Source organism: Primulina tabacum, chromosome 11 (genome assembly GCF_025594145.1).
Source record: "Primulina tabacum isolate GXHZ01 chromosome 11, ASM2559414v2, whole genome shotgun sequence".
NCBI lineage: Eukaryota > Viridiplantae > Streptophyta > Magnoliopsida > Lamiales > Gesneriaceae > Primulina > Primulina tabacum.
Window position 1 is genome coordinate 7,224,282 of NC_134560.1, and position 20,320 is coordinate 7,244,601.

General features: G+C 33.6%; 3 protein-coding genes across 9 annotated transcripts; all 3 read left to right on the plus strand.

Annotated features, from left to right (window-relative positions):
- Positions 1–960: 960 nt before the first annotated feature.
- LOC142517928 (jasmonoyl--L-amino acid synthetase JAR6-like) lies at positions 961–6,212 on the plus strand. 7 transcript variants are annotated; one of them, XM_075620448.1, is made up of 6 exons: positions 961–1,257; positions 1,612–1,675; positions 2,041–2,358; positions 2,491–2,592; positions 3,148–3,965; positions 5,193–6,212. In XM_075620448.1, exons 3-6 carry the CDS (start codon positions 2,075–2,077, stop codon positions 5,729–5,731), a joined length of 1,743 nt encoding a protein of 580 aa, XP_075476563.1. In that variant the 5' UTR covers positions 961–1,257; positions 1,612–1,675; positions 2,041–2,074; the 3' UTR covers positions 5,732–6,212. The 7 variants fall into 7 exon arrangements, with proteins under 7 accessions (XP_075476563.1, XP_075476565.1, XP_075476566.1 ...); XM_075620450.1 differs by having other exon boundaries at positions 2,061–2,358; XM_075620451.1 differs by having other exon boundaries at positions 1,619–1,675; positions 2,061–2,358.
- A 2,905-nt stretch (positions 6,213–9,117) lies between these two features.
- On the plus strand, positions 9,118–12,386 carry LOC142519188 (protein trichome birefringence-like 25). The gene is made up of 3 exons (XM_075622125.1): positions 9,118–9,644; positions 10,112–10,395; positions 11,476–12,386. Exons 1-3 carry the CDS (start codon positions 9,377–9,379, stop codon positions 12,256–12,258), a joined length of 1,335 nt encoding a protein of 444 aa, XP_075478240.1. The 5' UTR covers positions 9,118–9,376; the 3' UTR covers positions 12,259–12,386.
- Positions 12,387–13,541: 1,155 nt separating this feature from the next.
- On the plus strand, positions 13,542–15,085 carry LOC142518663 (hydroquinone glucosyltransferase-like). Its single transcript, XM_075621457.1, has one exon. It carries the CDS (start codon positions 13,571–13,573, stop codon positions 14,984–14,986), a length of 1,416 nt encoding a protein of 471 aa, XP_075477572.1. The 5' UTR covers positions 13,542–13,570; the 3' UTR covers positions 14,987–15,085.
- Positions 15,086–20,320: the final 5,235 nt, after the last annotated feature.

The window sequence follows — 20,320 nt, forward strand, 5'->3', positions numbered from 1 at the left end:
CCAGGGAGCAGATCCCGAGACTTGTTGTAGCCGAGGTGCGGAGCCCCAAGCCAGGGTACGGAGTCCTTCCTAAGTGATTACTATCATATCTTCAACTTTAATAAAATAGAATAGACAAAATATAATAATATAGATATAATCGAACAGTAGTAGAGATAATAATAATTACCGACGACGATAACAAAAATGAAAATTCTAATTTAATTTATAGAGTTGAAGAAGGAAATTTACGAGGAATATTTATGTAAATCGGGATCCAATCGAGGCACTGTGATATTATCATAATCCGATTTAAAATCCGAATAACTTTTTTATAAGCCGGGTTACTAGGCACGTGATATTATTATAATCCCACTTTAATCTGAACACATCTTGAGATAATAAAAGCGTAATGTACTTATAATAAGATTTTGTTACACATAAAAAAAGCCACCGTTTCTCGAAATGAATAAAAAATCGAACTTTATATATTTTAATTTAATTTAAAACCATGGGCAAAACATGTTTACTGTAATAATAATATATAAATTTTTATGATGCCGATTTTAAGATTAATTTTTAATTAATTTTTAAAACCACGCCCAAAACAACATTTCACATGTTAATCCCTGTGTTTGACCATAAGATTTGACGATTCTGATTTTCGCCTTTTGGATCCTCTGCTGTGTTGAAAACACAACACTGTGTACTGTGTATTTTTTACACGAGATGATCACGTGATCATCTCGTTTAATCTGACAACTTTTTAAATTTGTCTTATATGATGTGATGTCCACAAGATGATCACACGATCATCTCGTATAAAAAATGCACATCACCAAATACTGTCTTTTCAACACAGCAAAATATCCAAATCCTTATTTTCAATCACGATCCAGTGATTAATTCTTCCAAGGTAAAATAGTCAATTAAAATACGTGGCCCCACACAACCAACTATAAATAACTGAGTCTTCCTGTAGTAATCATACACGTCTGTATAATATGCACAAGACAACGATACCATTTTCCGTTTCTTATTGTAGAATAGATGAGCAAGAACTCATTTTTCTCCGATTCATGCTACCAAATGTCCGTTTTGCTGAAATCCCATGTGCACTTTAGTCTTGAACTGCAAAATCCACGAGGAAATACTTGATCCTTTCTCTCCCACACACTGTCACAGTGAGTGGTAATCGGAGTTGAGTAGTTGACGATACTTTTTCTTTGTTGACTTCTTCACTTTCCATCGTCCGGAGCTTAGAATATAGACTAAAAGGTTCGTGAATTATTTGAATCTTTTTTGTTTGAGTATTTTCTTGTTGGTTTTGACATCTGGGGTTAGAGATTCTTTCTGTACAAACTAGTGATGATTCTTTCTTTTCGTTTTTGTACACGGGTGATGTGTATTTTTTTAAAAATTCTTTTTAATTATTGGATTACCAGTGCCGTTCGTGTAGTACATGGCTTTATTGAGGTGGTTCTATTCGATTTTTCTTCAAACCTTTTGACTTTCTGTGATTCTCGTGATTTTGTGTGTGTGAAATACGAGCTGGGAGTTGAGTTTTCTTGAAAATTTTCAAATTAATTCACGCCGTTATCATGCATTAATGATGAATATATTGTTTCCTAGATTTCAGCTCACTGCCTTGAGCCATCCGTTCAATTCGTTGAATCTGGTTTTTTTCTTTGTTAAGGTAAGATGTATGTGTTGCTGGCGTGTGGAATTCGTCTTTTTGTACAGTTATCTTTTCTGCTTCTAAGCATTCAATGTGGTCAAATGATTTGGATTTTGCTTCAACTTTTTATCCTGCTTTTTTTTTCCTTTTTTTGCCTAACAGTTCCATTTTTCCTTTTATTGTCATCAACCTTTTGTACTTGAGAAAGAAAGTTGGAATAATTCATTATTTAATTCCAATCCATCGTCATTGACATTGCTGTTAATTCTGCAATGTCTGCCCTTTTCTGAACTCAAATTCGGTGTCAACTTCCCGTTTGTTTCTGTTTTTGCTTTTTTGAGATTGTGATTTCTTGGGGGCTTACGAAATTTGGTGTTATACAGCACTTTCAACTAAATTGTAGACGTGCTAGAGAAAATGGAGGAAATATTTGATCCGAATGCAGTCATAGAAGAATTCGAAGATTTGTCAATTAATGCTGGGAAAGTTCAGAGGGAGGCTTTGAAAAAGATCTTGGAAGAAAATGGTGAAGCAGAGTATCTGCGTCGATGGGGCCTCGATGGAAGAACAGACCCTGAAAGCTTCATTGCTTGTGTTCCCCTTGTCACTCACAAGGACTTGGAGCCTTACATCCAGCGAATTGCCGATGGCGAAACAGCATCAATTTTAACTGCAAAATCGATAGCTACTATTTCATTGAGGTACAACTTTATCTTACTTGATTAAAGATTTCTGCGAGAACTTCTAAAATAAGATAGATATATTTGTCATATTATTGAAATAAACGATTTTCAAAAGTTTCGAAGGTTGATAAACTTTTGAGAATCTTGCAGCTCTGGTACCACTCAAGGGAAGCCAAAATTTGTACCTTTCAATGATGAATTGATGGAAAGCACAATGCAAATATACAAGACTTCTTTTTCATTTAGGAACAGGTAAATTTGTGCTGTTTAATTGTCCTTTTTCTTTATTTCACATATTGGCCTGAACTTCACCTGGTTTGAATTTTTGAGGTTTGTTTTCGTATAAGATCAAGATTACTTTGCCCCTTTACTCTCAATTTCTTATGTGCTCTTACTGAAAATATAATCATGATACTGAATGTTGAGGAGCAAAAATTACCCTCGTTTTATGTAGCACTATCATTGCATCATTGTAACATGGCGTTGGGACTATTTTACATTTTAAAATTTTTACTATGCACCATTATAAACATCATAGTTTCTAGTATAACAATAGATACTTGACGTTGTCTAAAGTTAATGACTATTAATTACAACATCGCCATCTTTACAATATTGTAAGTGAAGTTGAGCTTGTCCTTACATTATGTTTTGTGTATAATAGGCATAGTTCAAACATGCCTTATTCTCTTCTGTTTTATCTCCATCCTTCATTTTGATCGATCAAATATGTCTCATAATTACAAATGTCAACTGGTGTATTATCTTTCTGTGCTCATGATTGTGTGCAACAATTTGCTTTTGCAGAGAATACCCAATTGGGAATGGAAAGGCGTTACAGTTCATTTACAGTAGCAAACAATTCAAAACAAAAGGTGGGCTAGCGGCTGGAACTGCTACTACTAATGTGTATCGCAACCCTCAATTCAAGAACACAATGAGGGCAATGCAGACCCCATGTTGCAGTCCTGATGAGGTGATATTTGGCCCCGATTTTCACCAATCTCTATACTGTCATCTCTTATGTGGGCTAATTTTCCGAGAAGAAGTTCAAGTTGTTTCCTCCACATTTGCCCACAGCATTGTCCATGCCTTCCGAACCTTTGAACAAGTTTGGGAAGAACTTGTTACTGATATCCGCGAAGGGTCTCTAAGTAACCGAATTACGGTCCCATCAATTCGATTGGCTGTGTCAAAGCTGCTGAATCCCGATCCCCTATTGGCAAATACTATTTTTGACAATATATCAGGATTAAACGAATGGAATGGACTTATTCAAGAGCTATTTCCAAATACCAAGTACATCTATGGGATCATGACAGGTTCCATGGAACCTTATCTCAAGAAATTGAGGCACTATGCGGGACAACTACCTTTATTAAGTGCCGATTATGGATCTTCAGAAGGATGGGTAGGGGTAAATGTCAACCCCAAATTACCACCTGAGTTGGCTACCTTTGCTGTTCTTCCAAATGCTGGTTATTTCGAATTTATACCTGTGAAAGATGATACTAACTGCCCAGAGCAAGAGAGGTCCTGCATATCGTCCGTAGAGCCCCAGCCTTTAGGCCTAACAGAAGTTAAGGTTGGCGAGGATTATGAGATTATTGTCACAAATTTTGCAGGTGTGTATTCTTCTGTTTTCTTGATCTCACTACAGATTGTGCAGCCATTATCTTGCAACTTCAACTAGCTTGGTTTTTATTCCCTAAGCTCTCTTGAATGCTTCCAGTCAGATAAAGGTTATGCCTATTTTAATTCTTTTTGCAGGTCATATTTTTCCTTAGACTTTGTTGCCTATTGTTATCATTACATTTCACTTCATTTATGACCAAAGGACGATTACATATTCGCTGGGACCGTAGACTTTACTTGTCTCGAGATTTCAGCATTTGATTATTTTACCATCCATAGCATGTGCTTCTTGTGTAATACAGGGAGTAAAATGAGAAGATGATATGCCTTTGTTTTATTGTGTCTTGCCTACTTGAGCCATACTTATGGGATTGTGTGTCAATGCTCATTCACCTTCCTACATTTTTGACTATATGTTTATTTTTTAAAGTAAATTTTGTCTGTATGGATGCATTAGAAATTTTTAAAAAACAATTCTACAACGTGCGTTTCTTTACTTTGTAGCTTCAGCTTGCTTTTAGCTTTTCTTGCCTTGATTTTTTAAAGTCAAAAGTCGTTTTAAAACCTCGGTTTGCATCAACTTTTTCACCCTTTCCGGACTTTAGAACTAATTTTAAAATGCTTGATGATTTTCTTGTCTATGTCTATTTACTTTAAATATAACAAATGTGATAAACACATTGTAATTGCCTAGATTACAGCTGTGCCTGCTCTTATAATAGTTGTGTTTAAAAAGTATATGTTTATTTTCATATTCTCAAGCTTGTGAACTTTCAAACAATGTTCTGTCATCTTTCATTAAACGTCTTGCATATGATTTGAAATGCAATTTAAATGCAAAGATAATTCGAAACTTCAATAATCTTTCAAATTGTTGGAAGGAAAACCGCATAACCTTTGAACTGTTGGAGGCACGATTGCCTTCACGGTCCTGAATAGTTATTTCTATGACTGCGAATGGAAAGAAATGGTTGAGCTGTTATTGAGTTGTAAAGCTTTGCATTATACAGTTACTATTAGCTATTACGTTTGTTTTTCAGTGTGCACATTCTTGATCATGCGTTAAATTGTCTTGTTGTTTGAATATGTTGATCAGTCTCTTGTCCAGAACTTGACGTCATGTGTAAATATGTTTATCATATCAATCTTGATTTGTTATCATTGTCAAAGTGGATCTTGAATTTGTACTTATATTGGAAGACAATTTTCATGTGCAGGGCTGTATCGATACAGATTAGGAGACTTAGTCAAGGTTAAAGGATTCCACAACTCCACTCCTGAGCTCCAGTTTGTTTGCAGAAGAAACCTTCTTCTCACCATTAACATTGACAAGAACACCGAGAAAGATCTACAATTAGCTGTAGAAGCGGCAGCCAAGCTGCTAACTGAGGAAAAACTCGAGGTTTTAGACTTTACGAGCCAAGTTGATACATCTACTGACCCTGGCCATTATGTAATCTTCTGGGAAATTAGTGGTGAAGCAAAAGACGAAATTCTCAAGGAATGCTGCAACTGTCTCGACAGATCATTCCTCGATGCAGGATACGTGAGTTCCCGGAAGGTTAATACTATTGGAGCCCTCGAATTACGAATCGTGAAGGGGGGCACTTTTCACAAGGTTTTGGATCATTTTGTGGGATTAGGTGCTGCTGTTAGCCAGTTCAAAACACCAAGATGCGTGGGGAAAAATAACGGCGCTTTGTTGCAGATACTGTCGATTAATGTTGTCAAGAACTACTTCAGTACAGCGTATTAGTCGAAAATTACAGCGTATTAGTCGAAAATTGGTCGGAGTTTTCCATTTTTGATGCGGTTTCATAGAGCTGTCTTAGGTAAACTTAGAAAATGATTGGTTTCCGTTGCTTCTTTTTTTCTCGCCATTTATTCAACATTGTATCCACACAACCTTCGAGATTTCCATTCCTTGATATGTGTTTCCTTCCTAAAGCTCCATTTAAATCTCAATGTAACTTTTAGTTCAACGAGTAATGCTCCATATGCATCAGAATTATTGGTGTTTACATAACGTGCTTGATGCTTCATTATCTTTTGTTGCGGCAAAAACTTGTGTAAGACGGTCTCACGAGTCGTATTTTGTGAGACGAATCTCTTATTTGGGTCATCAATGAAAAAGTATTACTTTTATGCTAAGAGTATTACTTTTTATTGTGAATATCGGTAGGGTTGACCCGTCTCACAGATAAAGATTTGTGACACCGTCTCACAAGAGACATACTCTTTGTTGCGAACCACTGTGAACATCAATGAGTTGGGGCCATCAAACCCGTGCCAAAAATGAATCACTAGTCTAACTAATCTGTGAATCAAACATCACAGATCAAAGTATATACTTCGGATTGCTAATGATTTAAAAGATTTAAGTTACACGCGTTTTATCATTTGTTATAAACCAGTATCATTTGTTATAAACCAGTACCAGATATATTTATAGGATACATAGTGAAGAAAGTAATTGGCTTCATCAACATAAGAAAGTTATAAAGATGCCATCTGTCCAAAATTTTATTTTGATTTTCTTAATTTTTTTTGTAATTAGTTTGATTTGTATTATAAAACAATGTAAATATTATAATATGAAAATTTAATTTGATGAGAGGTATAATAGTAAATTGATTTGGTATAATGTCATCATACCAATAAGGGCCATGGAGTAGTTTTCCTATCTGTGAAACAATATATATCCAGCATATAAATCTACATGAATTTAATTATTAATTAATTTTAAACTTTTATATTTTATATTTGAAAAAAATAAATTTGACGGGTATCCAACATCTTCATGTTCGGGTCTCATTACTTATGCTTTGTAATAATAAAATGGCTTCCTCAGAAAATTAGCCTATATTCGAATATATCTATTTCTTTTAATTAAAAAAAACGAAATTGAATTGAACATAACTGACACAAAAAATAATTATTTAAAAAGTCATCCCATTTTATATATAGGTTATATTTTATGCCAACATATCTTGTAAAAATTTATGAGATAATTTTTTTTTTCGGGTTAATAAGACGTTAACCTAAAGACATTGTCTCAAAAATGCATCGAATAGTAAATATTTATCAATATATGTGATGTTCATATTTTTTTCAAGTGAACGTCATATTTGCAAATATATCATAAATATTCATCTTTAAGGTATAGTTTGGTACACTGGATAAGATAGATTGATAAATAATTCTCATTATCCCACGTTTGGTACTTTTTTAGAAAGTACATGATAATATCATGGGTCCGTGATAAATAATAATATGTAAAGATAAAATATCTTTTTTATGAGATGTGATAATTTTAATTTAATTATAAAAACATCACAAATGACTTAATTGTCATCAATATATAAAAATCCTAAAACATATCGTTCTCTCATTTCACTTGTAAATAGAAATTAAAATCAATAAATATTTTTATTTATTTTTATATATTATATAATATGATAATTATATAAAATAACGATAATTTTCCTCATATTCATTTAAATATTAATAATAAAAAAATAAATATATATTAATAATAATAAACAAAAATGAAAAAGAAGGAAACATGAGTAAGAACGAAGATAATAAATGTCAAAAACTTGTGTGAGACGGTCTTACGGGTCGTATTTTGTGAGACGAATATCTTATTTGGATCACTCATACAAAAAATATTACTTTTTATACTAAGAGTATTACTTTTTATTGTGAACATCGCTAGAGTTTACCCATCTCACAGATAAAGATTCGTGAGATCGTATCACAAGAGACCTACTTAAAATAAACATGTGAGGCAAACTTAAATAGCATTCAAAGTATAAAGCGGAAAATCAATCAAGCTAATTCTTTGAAGAATTTTTACTATTTTTCCTTTTCTTATCATCATTAAAATACTTATTGATCATTAAAATAAACATAGAATAAAATATTATTTTATTTAATATTTTTTTAAAAATTAAAACAATATACGACGTCATATATTACTCCATAAACGAACAAATATCTCAATTATGTCATCATTCATTGTTATTTTTTCTATGAAGACGTCATTATTGTTTTTGACAATACCAACAATAGTTGTATTTTTCTTGTTATCAGGTCATTCTCACGTGTCAAATTTGTTTTTTCCAGAAAAAAACCTTATAATATGATGAGAATGATAACGACAATAATAATAATAATGATAATAATAATATAAAAGATATATAACTTGTAGTAACTCATATCAAAATAATGACAAAAATTTGTGTGAAATAGTTTCATGAGTCGTATTTTGTGAGATCGATTTCTTATTTGGGTCATCCATGAAAAAATATTACTTTTTATGCTAAGAATATTACTTTTTATTGTGAATATCGTTAGGATTGACCTGTTTCACAGATAAAGATTCGTGAGACCGTTTCACATTAGATCTATTCCAAAATAATTATGAAAGCTGGATGTATTTTTTAAAATAAAAAATAACGATGAAACATGAATATGAATACAATAAAAATATTTTTAAAATTTTTTATGAAATTAAAATTTAACTGATCTTTTTGAAAGTTTAAGAATAAAAACAAAAAAATTCTTATAAGACGATCTTAGAAATCAATTTTATGTGACAGGTATTCGATCTATCCGACTCGACTCATGAAAAAATATTACTTTTTATATCAAAAAAATTATTTTTTATTTCAAACATGGACCAAATCGTGCTCTCAGCAGCGATGATATTACAAGCTTAAGGCGATTCAATCTAGTTTGACTTATGGGCGACCACCTGATCTCGGTTGATCTTGTTTTTCTGTCTTTTTGGGCGTTAGGTGGTAGGCGTTCACTGCACAGTTCTTCTTGTCCCACCCTTTCGTCTTATTTTGTTTGATGTACTCTGGGTTGCCCGTTGTTTTTTTTTTTTCTGTTCTGATGTATTCCGAGTTGTCATGTTGTATTATGTCGTTCTTTATGGTATGATGATATGATTATATAGTATTTTATGCGGAGGTTTTGGCTTAGTCCCTTCCCTAAGTTTTATATGTACTGCTATCTCGTTGTATATATACTAGTAGGGATCCATCCAATCCCCGCTTCCGACGTGTTTCCTTGAAAAAATAAAAGAAAAAAAGAAGGTCTGTAGCTTATATTTCGCCGTATATGAACATCTTCTCGAGTTTATGCGTTCCTGACACATTAACAGAAGAGTAAAGACGCAGGTGAAACCTACAAAGAATTAATAAACACACGCCAATTTCTTTAACCAACTACCCGATTCATTTGTACGTTTATCCACCTCTTTTCCTTGAAATTTTTCGATTTATTCCCAGAATTATTTCTTCTAACTTTAATTTTCTTGGGTTCATCGTCAAAACTTTTCCTCTGTCGAGGTCTCGATTTTTATGGTATTTGGTCATGTGTTGAGGTCTCAATGACAGGAAAAATGATGAAACCACCGACTAATCAGATTTATAGGAACCTGTTTTCATCAGTGTTGGTGAAATTTGCAGTCTGTTTTCTGCTTTTGAGCCTTGCTTATCGCCTGTTTTCTTCAAGTATTCCGCAGTTTTCACCGGTTGCAATTCATGGTGATGAGACCGCATTAAATTTGGACAAGAAGTTGCCACCTCAAGTGGCGGAGCCGCCAGAAATTGTTGACGATGTTTCGGCGGATCTTGATAATTTTACTTCTCGAAATGGTGAGCGAAATTTCATTCAATTCTCGAATCTATGCATAAATTTTGCTCGCTGTTGAATTACATTCTTGTTTTTGTGTGTGCTTTTGTTTGGGTTCAGCAGTAAAAATTGAATCTTTAAGTTCAATTAAGTAAGCATTTTCTAGATTGTGATTTAAAAAGTGGCATGCAATCAGTAAGACAAGAAAGTTGAATATTTTAATACATTTTCTCTGCTCAGTCAAGAATAAAGAGTATTTTAATGGGGTGGAATTTGTATATTATCTTCAGCAAAATTACGCAAGAAATTTGGAATTTTTTTTCCTTCCCACGAGTTAAAGACTGCGGATGGCCTGAGTTATGGATTATTTGCTTTTTAATTAATTTAGCTTTTGGTAGCGATGCTAAAATGTTTGTTCACTGTTCGGTTATATCATATATGTCACTGGTTGAATTTAGACTGATATACCTTTTTTTTTTGGCTTTTCTAGTTACAGAGAAATGCAATTTATTTTTAGGAAACTGGGTTCATGATCCTAATGGTCCGATGTACACTGATACAACCTGCTACACCATTGAAGGTCCACAAAATTGTTTGAAGAATGGAAGGCCAGATTCCGATTATGTTTACTGGCAGTGGAAACCAAGGGATTGTGGTTTACCTAGGTTTGATCCAAAGAAATTTCTGAAGACAATGAGGCATAAGTCACTGGCTTTTATTGGTGATTCGATCATGCGTAATCACGTGCAGTCGTTGCTATGCCTTCTCTCGCAGGTATGCTGGCTACTGTTGAATTTGATAAATATTATCTTTGAGAAATCTCTATTGATAAAATGTGTCCGCTTTTTATCCAGAGTCATATTGTAATGTTTCATATTGTTGAGTAGCTAAAATCGCTTCCCTTTGGGCTGTGTTACAGTTTAGAAGACTTGAGTTGCATGGCAACCATCGAATATCATTGCAGTGACATGTGCTTGGTCCTATTAGTAGTACCAAAGCAAAAGTTGAATCTATACACGTCAAAAAATTTTAAGCGACTCAAAACTTTCTTTTGCACTTCTGTTCATTTGATTGATTGCTTTGTGTTGACCTATAGTAGTCTGGCTCTGTGTTAGATCATAGTAATTCTGAGGACCTATAAGTCTGGTGACGGTGTTACTTGATAACCAAAGGGAATGAGTAGTAGCGTATGTCTTCCGTTTGTTTGCTAATCAAGTGATCATGGACTAATTTATTACTATTCCCTTCTTTGATATGCCAAGAACATTATTTGTGTTATAGTCCCTTCACAGTTCAATTTTCAGTGGCCCTTCCATCCGCATCAGTACCCCAACTTATAGCTGCCTAGATTTGATATGTGGTTGTACAAGTTGAGTGGTTTCTTAGCCTTTGTCGATGTTAAGTTTCATACCAAATCATGATGAAAGCCTTTCGTTGATCCACAGTCGAAAAGGGCATAACACCCCCCCCCCCCCCCCCCCCCCCCCCCCGAATTCTTAAGCAAGGTTCATTCTGTTCTTTCAGGAACATTTGATCACAAATGAATGTAACTTAACTGCTATCAACTGAACCAGAATTGCTTAATGCATGGTTCCGGTTTGAATTTGTCATTTCCATTGTTTTTCTGGTGACGGAAGAACGATAATCCACATAATTACATTCAGATCTTGAACAACTTCAGTGTCTTGCTTCGGGCTCGAACAAGAATTTATGGTTGCATGTATCTATAACCAACTTCATTTCATTTATTTTTGTCATCAACTTGATATAGGCTGCTTCAAGCTGGCTGGATCCCATAAATCCGCAGGTACTGCTATGCAATATAGTGCAATTATAACCCTTATAATCTTGCAGGCCGTGCAAGCAGTTGAAGTCTACCATGATGAGCCATATAGAAACCGGAGATGGTCTTTTCCTTCTCATAACTTCACTGTGTCGGTAATTTGGGCTCCATTCCTTGCCAAAGCCTCCATTTTCGAAGACGAAAATGGAGTTTCATCAAGTATGATCCAGCTCCATCTTGATGAACTAGACAGTGTATGGACTCAGCGATACGAAGATTACAATTACATAATGATAGCCGGAGGGAAATGGTTTCTCAAATCTGCAATTTACTACGAGAACAACACTGTGGTAGGGTGCCATAACTGTCACAATAATAACATTACGCAACTGGGATTCACATATGCTTATCGTAAAGCATTAAACTCGACTTTGAAATTCATCATCAATTCGAAGCATAAGCCATATATTTTCATCAGAACAACCACCCCAGATCACTTTGAGAACGGGGAATGGAACACAGGTGGCTACTGTAACAGGACAAGGCCGTTTGAAGAAGGCGAGGTCGAAATCAATTACACGGATGGGATAATGAGGAACATCGAGCTTGAAGAGTTCGAGCGTGCAGAAGCCATAGGATTGGAAAACGGGCTGATTATGAAATTATTCGACACAACGGTTCTTTCGCTTTTGAGACCGGACGGGCATCCGGGAGTTTATAGGCAGTTCAATCCATATGAAGGAAAGGATAAAAATGCAAAGATACAGAATGACTGTTTACACTGGTGCTTGCCAGGGCCTATTGACTCCTGGAATGGGTTGATGATGGAAATGCTTCGTAGAGGCACAAATTGATGTTGGTTACAACTTCAAGTTTTTGTAAGCCTTGTCGTATTTTATCATTCCCATCTTTGAATTTCACACCGCATATGTTGCAATAAAATGATGAGAATGGTATAATTGGAGAAGTGTTGTGTGTGTGTGTGTGTATATATATATATATATATGTATTTCATATAAAGTGAGGCCCTTTTCACCTTTTTGTGGGTTAAAATAAAATTTTATTTATCAACTTTATCATTTAAATATTTTTGTAAAAGTATTCTTTAAAAAACGAGCTATGTTAATTAATTTTTAATATTTTGTGTATATCAACATTAAATAGTTATAGTAAAAATAATAGCTTTACTTTATAAAAATGTAATCAGTAGAGGATATATTATATACTTTGTCTAAATGTATGAAACCATCATTTTAATCTCAAAGTTTGAATTTTCTTTTTCATATTTTATCTTTAAATAAAAAAAATTTGACACCACAAAATTATTAAGTATTTAAATAAAAAAATTAACCCAAATTTTTATACCCTTTTATTTTTAGGTATAATTTAGTTATTTTATTTTTTATTTACACAACAAATTTAAAATTTATGACTAACTTTCTAAATATGATTTTTTTTGTTAAAAAAATATGATATTTAATTTCTTTTGGCAAAAACATTATTTATAATAAAATAAAATACATTATTTATAATAAAATAAAATAATTTATGTATGTATAAAAAAGAAAAATATTGGATTATCATAATCTTGTCAAATATTAATTTAGAAAGTTGAGGTGGAGTGCATTTAATAAAAAATAAAGTATAAATATCATTGTTTGTTCTTTAATGTTATATATATATATATATACAAAAATTGATAATTTCGATGGTCAAATTGTTTGATAATTGCTCATTATACTTGTGAATGAAATAACGAATAACACCTTTTTTTGGAAATTTATATTGATATATATGGTCTAAAATATCTAAGAACAAATCAAATGCTATAATAAAAGAAGATTCGAGTAAAATTAATAATTAGAAATTGAGTAGATATCTTGTGAGACTGTTTCTCGAATTTTTATCTGTGAGACGGGTCAACCATACCGATATTTACAATAAAATTAATACTCTTAACATAAAAAATAATATTTTTTCATGAATGACCCAAATAAAATATTCATCTCACAAAATACGACCCGTAAAATCGTTTCACACAAATTTTTATCTTGAAAATTTTAACTTTACGATGTGAGGACCGTGACACATGTATTGCGTGTACATTGCATATTATAGTATTTTTGTAACGTCTCTTCTGCTGTCACCCACCATTCATTTGCATCTATGGAGAAGATAACCAGTAATCCCCACATCGCCATTATTCCGACTCCAGGCATCGGGCACCTCATTCCCTTAGTCGAATTCGCCAAGAAACTCCTACAACTCCATAACTTCTCCACAACATTCATTATCCCAAACGAAGGCCCTCTCACCACAGCCCAGAAAACATTCCTTCTAACTGTCCCTGCCGGAATAAGCTATATCTCCCTCCCGCCTGTAAACTTGGACGATTTGCCACCCGAAACCAAGATCGAAACCCGTATATCCCACACCGTCGCTCGTTCTCTGCCCTCGGTTCGCGATGCGGTTGAGTCTTTAAATAATACCCAGAAGCTTGCTGCGTTGGTTGCTGATCTATTTGCTACTGATGTATTCGACCTTGCCATAGAGCTTAAAATTCCGGTATATCTTTTCTTCCCACCTTCTGCCAGCAGTTTGTGTCTTGCTTTGTACCTGCCGGAGCTCGACAAAGCGGTGTCGTGCGAATACAGGGATGCAGCGGAAAAGATTCAGATTCCCGGGTGCGTACCCATTCAAGGGAGGGATCTTTTTGATCCGATCCAAGACAGGAAGGACGAAGCTTACGGATGGATGCTTCATCATGGGAAAAGGTATAAAATGGCTGATGGGTTATTAGTGAATAGCTTTAAGGAATTGGAGCCTGGTGCCATTGATGTTTTACAGCAAGAAGAAAGTGGAAAGCCCCCTGTTTACCCGATCGGACCCTTGATTCTTACTGGTTCTAAATCTGATGATCCGTGCTTAAAATGGTTAGACAAGCAACCAACGGATTCGGTTTTATACGTTTCTTTCGGAAGCGGTGGCACTTTATCTCTGGCTCAGATAACTGAACTTGCGTTAGGTTTAGAAATGAGTGAGCAGAGATTTTTATGGGTTATCAGATGCCCAAATGACAAGGTCTCCAATGCTGCCTACTTTGACAGTCACAATTCCGATGACCCATTATCGTATTTGCCTGAAAATTTTCTCGAGAGGACCAGAAACCGTGGACTATTAGTCCCTATGTGGGCGCCACAGTCACAAATCTTGGCCCACGATTCTGTTTCCGGTTTTCTAACACACTGTGGATGGAACTCAGTTCTTGAAAGTGTTGTCAATGGTGTACCGCTGATCGCTTGGCCGCTTTATGCAGAGCAGAAAATGAACGCGTTCCTTCTGGATGAGAGTGTAAAAGTGGCGCTGAGGCCGAAGATGGTGGAGAATGGATTGGTGGGGAGGGATGAAATTTGTAATATCGTTAGGGGGTTGACGGAAGGGGAAGAAGGGAAAATGATTCGGAGTCGAATGAGGGAGCTTAAGAATCATGCAGCTAAGGCGCTCAGTGAAAATGGTTCTTGTCTGCAAATGTTGGGAATGTTAGGCGAAAAATGGAAAAATGGTGTTCAGGGAGATTGGTGATGATTTATAATTTTGGATAGATTTCGTTTAATGTGCATGTTTTTTAAGCGGAGATATGAATCATATATTATTTATTACAAGTATTATATCTATTTCTGTCGCGTGATTGTGTCAATGTTAATTTTCCCTACGTAGTCTAAGATTGTTACTTGTAAAAATGATAAATAAAAAGAAATTTCAAATCTGTGTGCAAATTTTGACAACATACTAGGAGTAGTTTTTTTTCTTGAGACAGTGTTATAAATTTTTATCTTTCATGAAATACGATAGAGTAAAATTGTTTCATACAAATTTTGATATATTTGAGTTTCTGACGTCTTTTCAAGAGTTAAATCGAACTATCATATCGAGGAATTCACAAGGCCAAATGATTTTGATCAAGTGAAAAGAAATAAAATAAAAAGATATTCGTGGTTTCTGGAAATTTTCAATCTCACTAGACAATTATTGGACCGACTGATTTTTTTTGGGTATTCTTAAGAGATTGGGACAGATCGACCACAGTTTCAGGTTCGAGACCAGCCAGTTTTTTTTATATATAATATTAGAGTACCTCCAACCTTACACCTATTTTAGCACGAAACATTAAAATACCACGTGAATTTCTCTTCAAGAGAAGATGTGCTATTTTGATCGTAATAAAAACTTGTGTGAGATTGTCTCATGTATCATATTTTATGAGATAAATATCTTATTTGAGTCATCTATAAAAAAATATTACTTTTTATGCTTAGAATATTATTTTTTATTGTGAATATCGGTTAGGTTTACCCATATCACAGATAAAAATTCGTGAAATTGTTTTATAAAAGACCTATGTTTTGACAATTTGGCACAACCCCCTTTCTCTAGGCCAAATTGGCGCAGAGGATTTGGCCTAGGGCCATTTAATTTTTTTAAATTGTATTTTGGTTTTTATTTATTATTATAAATATTATTAATTGTTTTTAGATAATAATTTATTCTATTTTATTAAAATTGAGGTTATGATAAAAATTAATTTTTGATACGTCAAACACACCAAAATGTTTTTCTAGTTTCGCCATATAGTCATCTGTTTTGTAAAATTCACTTTATGGGTTTAATATCAATCTTCTTCTATCCTTATCTATCTCAAACGCACTGATGACTCATTATAATAATTAATTCCATATAATTTAATTAATATATATGTTAAACATAATAATTTATATAAAATAAAAAGAATATTTTAAGAATATACTTTTTATTATAATATTTAGAGTGAATGAGTTGGAAATTGACGTTGTATTTAGTGCAAAATTCACATTATTTTAGTGCAGAATTTAAACCAAAATAAATTTTTGGGTTAGAGATGACCTTGCAATTTGATACAGAACCTAAAAACTTTATCAGATGTAAGATAAATTACAAATTATTTAGGTATATTACAAACTTTCTACTACTATTTCACGGACTAGAAATGACTTTAGGTATATTTTCATTGGTTGTAGTCTAAAAAATTAATGTATGTAAGTTCATATCCTAAATTCATCGACTATTCATGCATTGCATTATATATACGGATTCATGTAATAACATATATATAACATAAAATATATATTTATTTTTGAAATTCCTACAATACCCATATTCATATAACAATACTATCTTTGAGATTAAAATTAAATTATATTTGATTTTTAATTCTTCCAAATTCAAATTATTTTAACAAATATTATTATTATTATTATTATTATTATTATTATTTCAATGTCTGATACAAATTCAATGCCAAATGTTTTACAGCGAAAATGTAAAACCAACTATAACGTCTTAACAAATGCAGCGGAATAAACATAAACCAGAACTGATAAACAACGGTCTCCTTCACCAGTCCTAGAATTGAATCTGCTCTTCTTCTTCTAACTTTTCTTCCTCGTTCTTATCTGATATGGGTTTGGTGGGTGAGTGATATGGTTGTCACTCAGTAAGCAGGGCCAGGAATAACTCTCAGTTTTCGAAATCGTTTTCAACAGAAACAGTAATACAATAACATACAGAAAACTCTTATTTTCAGAACATAAATCAGAATTCAGAAATCACAGGTTTCAGAACAGAAATCAGAATTAGTAAGCACTGATCACGTTAGTGAATTTCATGGTTAAACTGATATCAGTCCCCTATATGTTCTCTCCTCTAAGGGGTGAGGCCAGAATCAGAATCAGAATCATAATTCAGAAATGTTCAGAATATATATTCCTACCATTAGTTCATTAGGGGGTTTCAGTGCTTCAAAAATCAGATATCAGAAATCAAACATACAGAAACTGTGCTTTAAAACAGAATTATCAAACTGATTTCAAGATATTTATATATAAGTCCACTTACCGTAATTTGCTAAATATTTCGGTTGAAGTCTGGAAATCTGCTTGTTCTTGCTACTGGTTTCTACTGCTCCGAAAAATGCACTCTCTTCGCTCTAATTTCAAGTGATATCAAGATTTGTGTAACAATAATTTCAGAGATTGAGGGTGATATTTATAGGCCAAAATCTGACTGTTAGCCTCCCAATTAATGGCCATAATCTGACATTAACGGCCTTTATTCCATGTTAAATGCTTCAGTTACAAGTCCTAAGCTGAATCAGTAACTGTCTGCTGAAATCTCGTTCTTCTGCTGCTAGATTCTATATGCTGGAATTCTATCTGTTGGAAAACTACGAGCTTGTGGAATATTAATAGCTGCTGGAATATTGTTAGCTTATGCTAAAATTCTTGCATTGCTGCTGAATATTGCTAGCTGCTGTAAAATGCTAACGGTTGGAAATTCGGATTCTCACATTATACATACACATAATACATTCGTATTAGTAAATACATCGTTTGTACCAATGTAATTAAAATTTTAAGATGTTGAATTTGAAGCCCGTGATATTTTCCCATCCACCCACTCCAAATGAAAGCAAAATGCTATCTATCCTACTTTCCTTGGGTTTGAGATTGACCCCATTATTTGGTTATCGAGTATTCCCATCTAATCTAAAAAATTTAATTTTATATTCTACATAATATTATCATATGGTATATCAAAGATTTGATTTTTAGTTATAATATCAAATAATGAAAAATATTTTAAAAACTAAGTTAAAATGTAATCAGAAAAAATTGGAGTTAGAATTGAGACTGCAAAAACATTTTAGTTAATATTAGGAGCCATGCCCGTCTCCTCGATAACTATTTGTTTCCATGAACTTCACTATTTAATATTATCTCAATCCCATATAAATCATATGTATAATTTAAATATATTTCATCACATCTAATATATGAATGTCACTACATTGGTGAGAACCGATAACATATCAAAACTATATGTATAGTTCACTTTGAACAGTATTTTCTTCTATTAACATATCCATGAGACAGACGGACTGTTCGAGTGGTACAATAATTGCAGGAAATTTTTTTCAAAGTGAACTGTATATAATTGTCACACTTCACCTGTTTTTTGATCCACCAAGTTCTTCCTTTGGTCATTGATAGAAACTTAACATTTGTGTTTTCATGATTGTCGAAATATGCCGTGAAAACGACACCGTATAGATATATTATATATGCATGTATCCGATGCCAAAAGTCGCTATCACAATATAGACAAAAATTTGTGTGAGACGGTCTCACGGATCGTATTTTGTGAGACAGATCTCTTATTTGGGTCATTCATGAAAAAATATTACTTTTTATGCTAAGAGTACTACTTTTTATTGTGAATATCGTTATGATTACCCGTTTCACAGATAAAGATTCGTGAGATCGTCTCACAAAGACCTACTCCACCGTCAAATCCATTAATTTAATTTTTACAAAACACTTAATTTTTTATTTTATTTTTTTTGGATGTTACATCCTTATATATATTGAGTTTTCTATTTCAGGTCATCAATCAAATAGTAAACACTCATTTGTATCTACATATTAAAAGACCTTCATCCAGTGCCATAGATGTGTTGGACAGGGCTGAGGAGAAAAATTAAAAATGGGCCTCTTGAGGTGGCCGATGAGACGGCTACAAACCTACCACAGACGTGATATAGGAAAGATAAGTGAAGCAGATTGATTTGCTTGCTTATTGAGTTGAGCTTTTTTTTAATTGGTCCATCAGTAATAAAATGTCGTTCACAGTAAGACAAACATATTGTGATTGTGATCTTATCGTTAAGACCAACGTTTGGGCTTATTTGCATATATATAATTTTGTAAAAATTGGGCCCTGAAACAAATTGCTTGGTTGACCTCGTAAAAGCTCTGGTGCAGCCCGCATCATATCAAATACATTGAAGCTCAAATCACCTTAAATCTTATCAGATCGTATTTAATTTCTTTAATCTTATTCGACAGTCCACTATACATAATTATTTACTTATAAGTCCAAAATTAGATTTATGATCCAACATTTCTTTCCTGGGTGATGAGAGATATAACAAAGAATGGTTATAATGTGTCACGCCTCGAGTCCGGCCTGTCACGCCCCGGGACGGGGGTTGGTTGACACCGGCATTGCTCTCAAATTTACATTCGAAAACAACAAGCCTCAGAAGTACAAAATTCAGAAACCAGTCTTTATTCATAATAATCGTTGTCTGATACAAATGTTTTACAACGGAAATGTAAAACCAGAAAATACGATGTCTGAACAGATGCAGTGAAATATAAAATATAAATCAGAACTACGAACAACGATCTTCATCGCCAGCCCCAGAACTGAAGTTGCTCCTCTTCTTCTAACAACTCTTCCTCGTTCTTATCTGAGATGGGTTTGGTGGGTGAGTGATATGATTGTCACTCAGTAAGCGGGGGCGGGAATAACTCCCAGTTTTCAAAACCATTTTTAACAGAAACAGTAATACGAATAATACAGAAACTCTTTATTTCAGAACAGAAATCAGTAATCGGAAATCAGTATTCGGTATTCAGTAATCAGAATTTAACAAGTAAGCAATGAGCACGTTCGTGAATTTCATGGCTAAACTGATATCAGTCCCCTATATGTTCTCTCCTCTAAGCGGTGAGGCCAGTAATCAGTAATCAGTAATGTTCAGAATATATATTTCTACCATTAGTTCACTAGTTTTCAGTGCTTCAAAATCAGATATCAGAAATCAAGAATATACTTTGCTTTAAAACAGAAATCATCAAACGGGTTTCAAGATATTTATACATAAGCCCACTTACTGTATTTTGCTTGAAGGATTTCGGTTGCAATCTTCTGGAATCTAGTTGCCTCGCTACTGGATTTTATAGCTTCGAAATATGCACTCTCTTAGCTCTAATTTCAAGTGATAACTCAAGGTTTTGGTAACATCAATTTCAGGGA

Excerpts from the sequence above, each read along its gene's own strand:
- LOC142517928 (XM_075620447.1), top strand. The coding sequence starts at position 2,075 with ATGGAGGAAATATTTGATCCGAATGCAGTCATAGAAGAATTCGAAGAT. Across the intron at positions 2,593-3,147 it reads TCTTTTTCATTTAGGAACAG|AGAATACCCAATTGGGAATG; the intron begins GTAAATTTGTGC and ends TTGCTTTTGCAG. Across the intron at positions 3,966-5,192 it reads TATTGTCACAAATTTTGCAG|GGCTGTATCGATACAGATTA; the intron begins GTGTGTATTCTT and ends TTTCATGTGCAG.
- LOC142518663 (XM_075621457.1), top strand. The coding sequence starts at position 13,571 with ATGGAGAAGATAACCAGTAATCCCCACATCGCCATTATTCCGACTCCA.
- LOC142519188 (XM_075622125.1), top strand. The coding sequence starts at position 9,377 with ATGACAGGAAAAATGATGAAACCACCGACTAATCAGATTTATAGGAAC. Across the intron at positions 9,645-10,111 it reads TAATTTTACTTCTCGAAATG|TTACAGAGAAATGCAATTTA; the intron begins GTGAGCGAAATT and ends TGGCTTTTCTAG. Across the intron at positions 10,396-11,475 it reads TGCTATGCCTTCTCTCGCAG|GCCGTGCAAGCAGTTGAAGT; the intron begins GTATGCTGGCTA and ends ATAATCTTGCAG.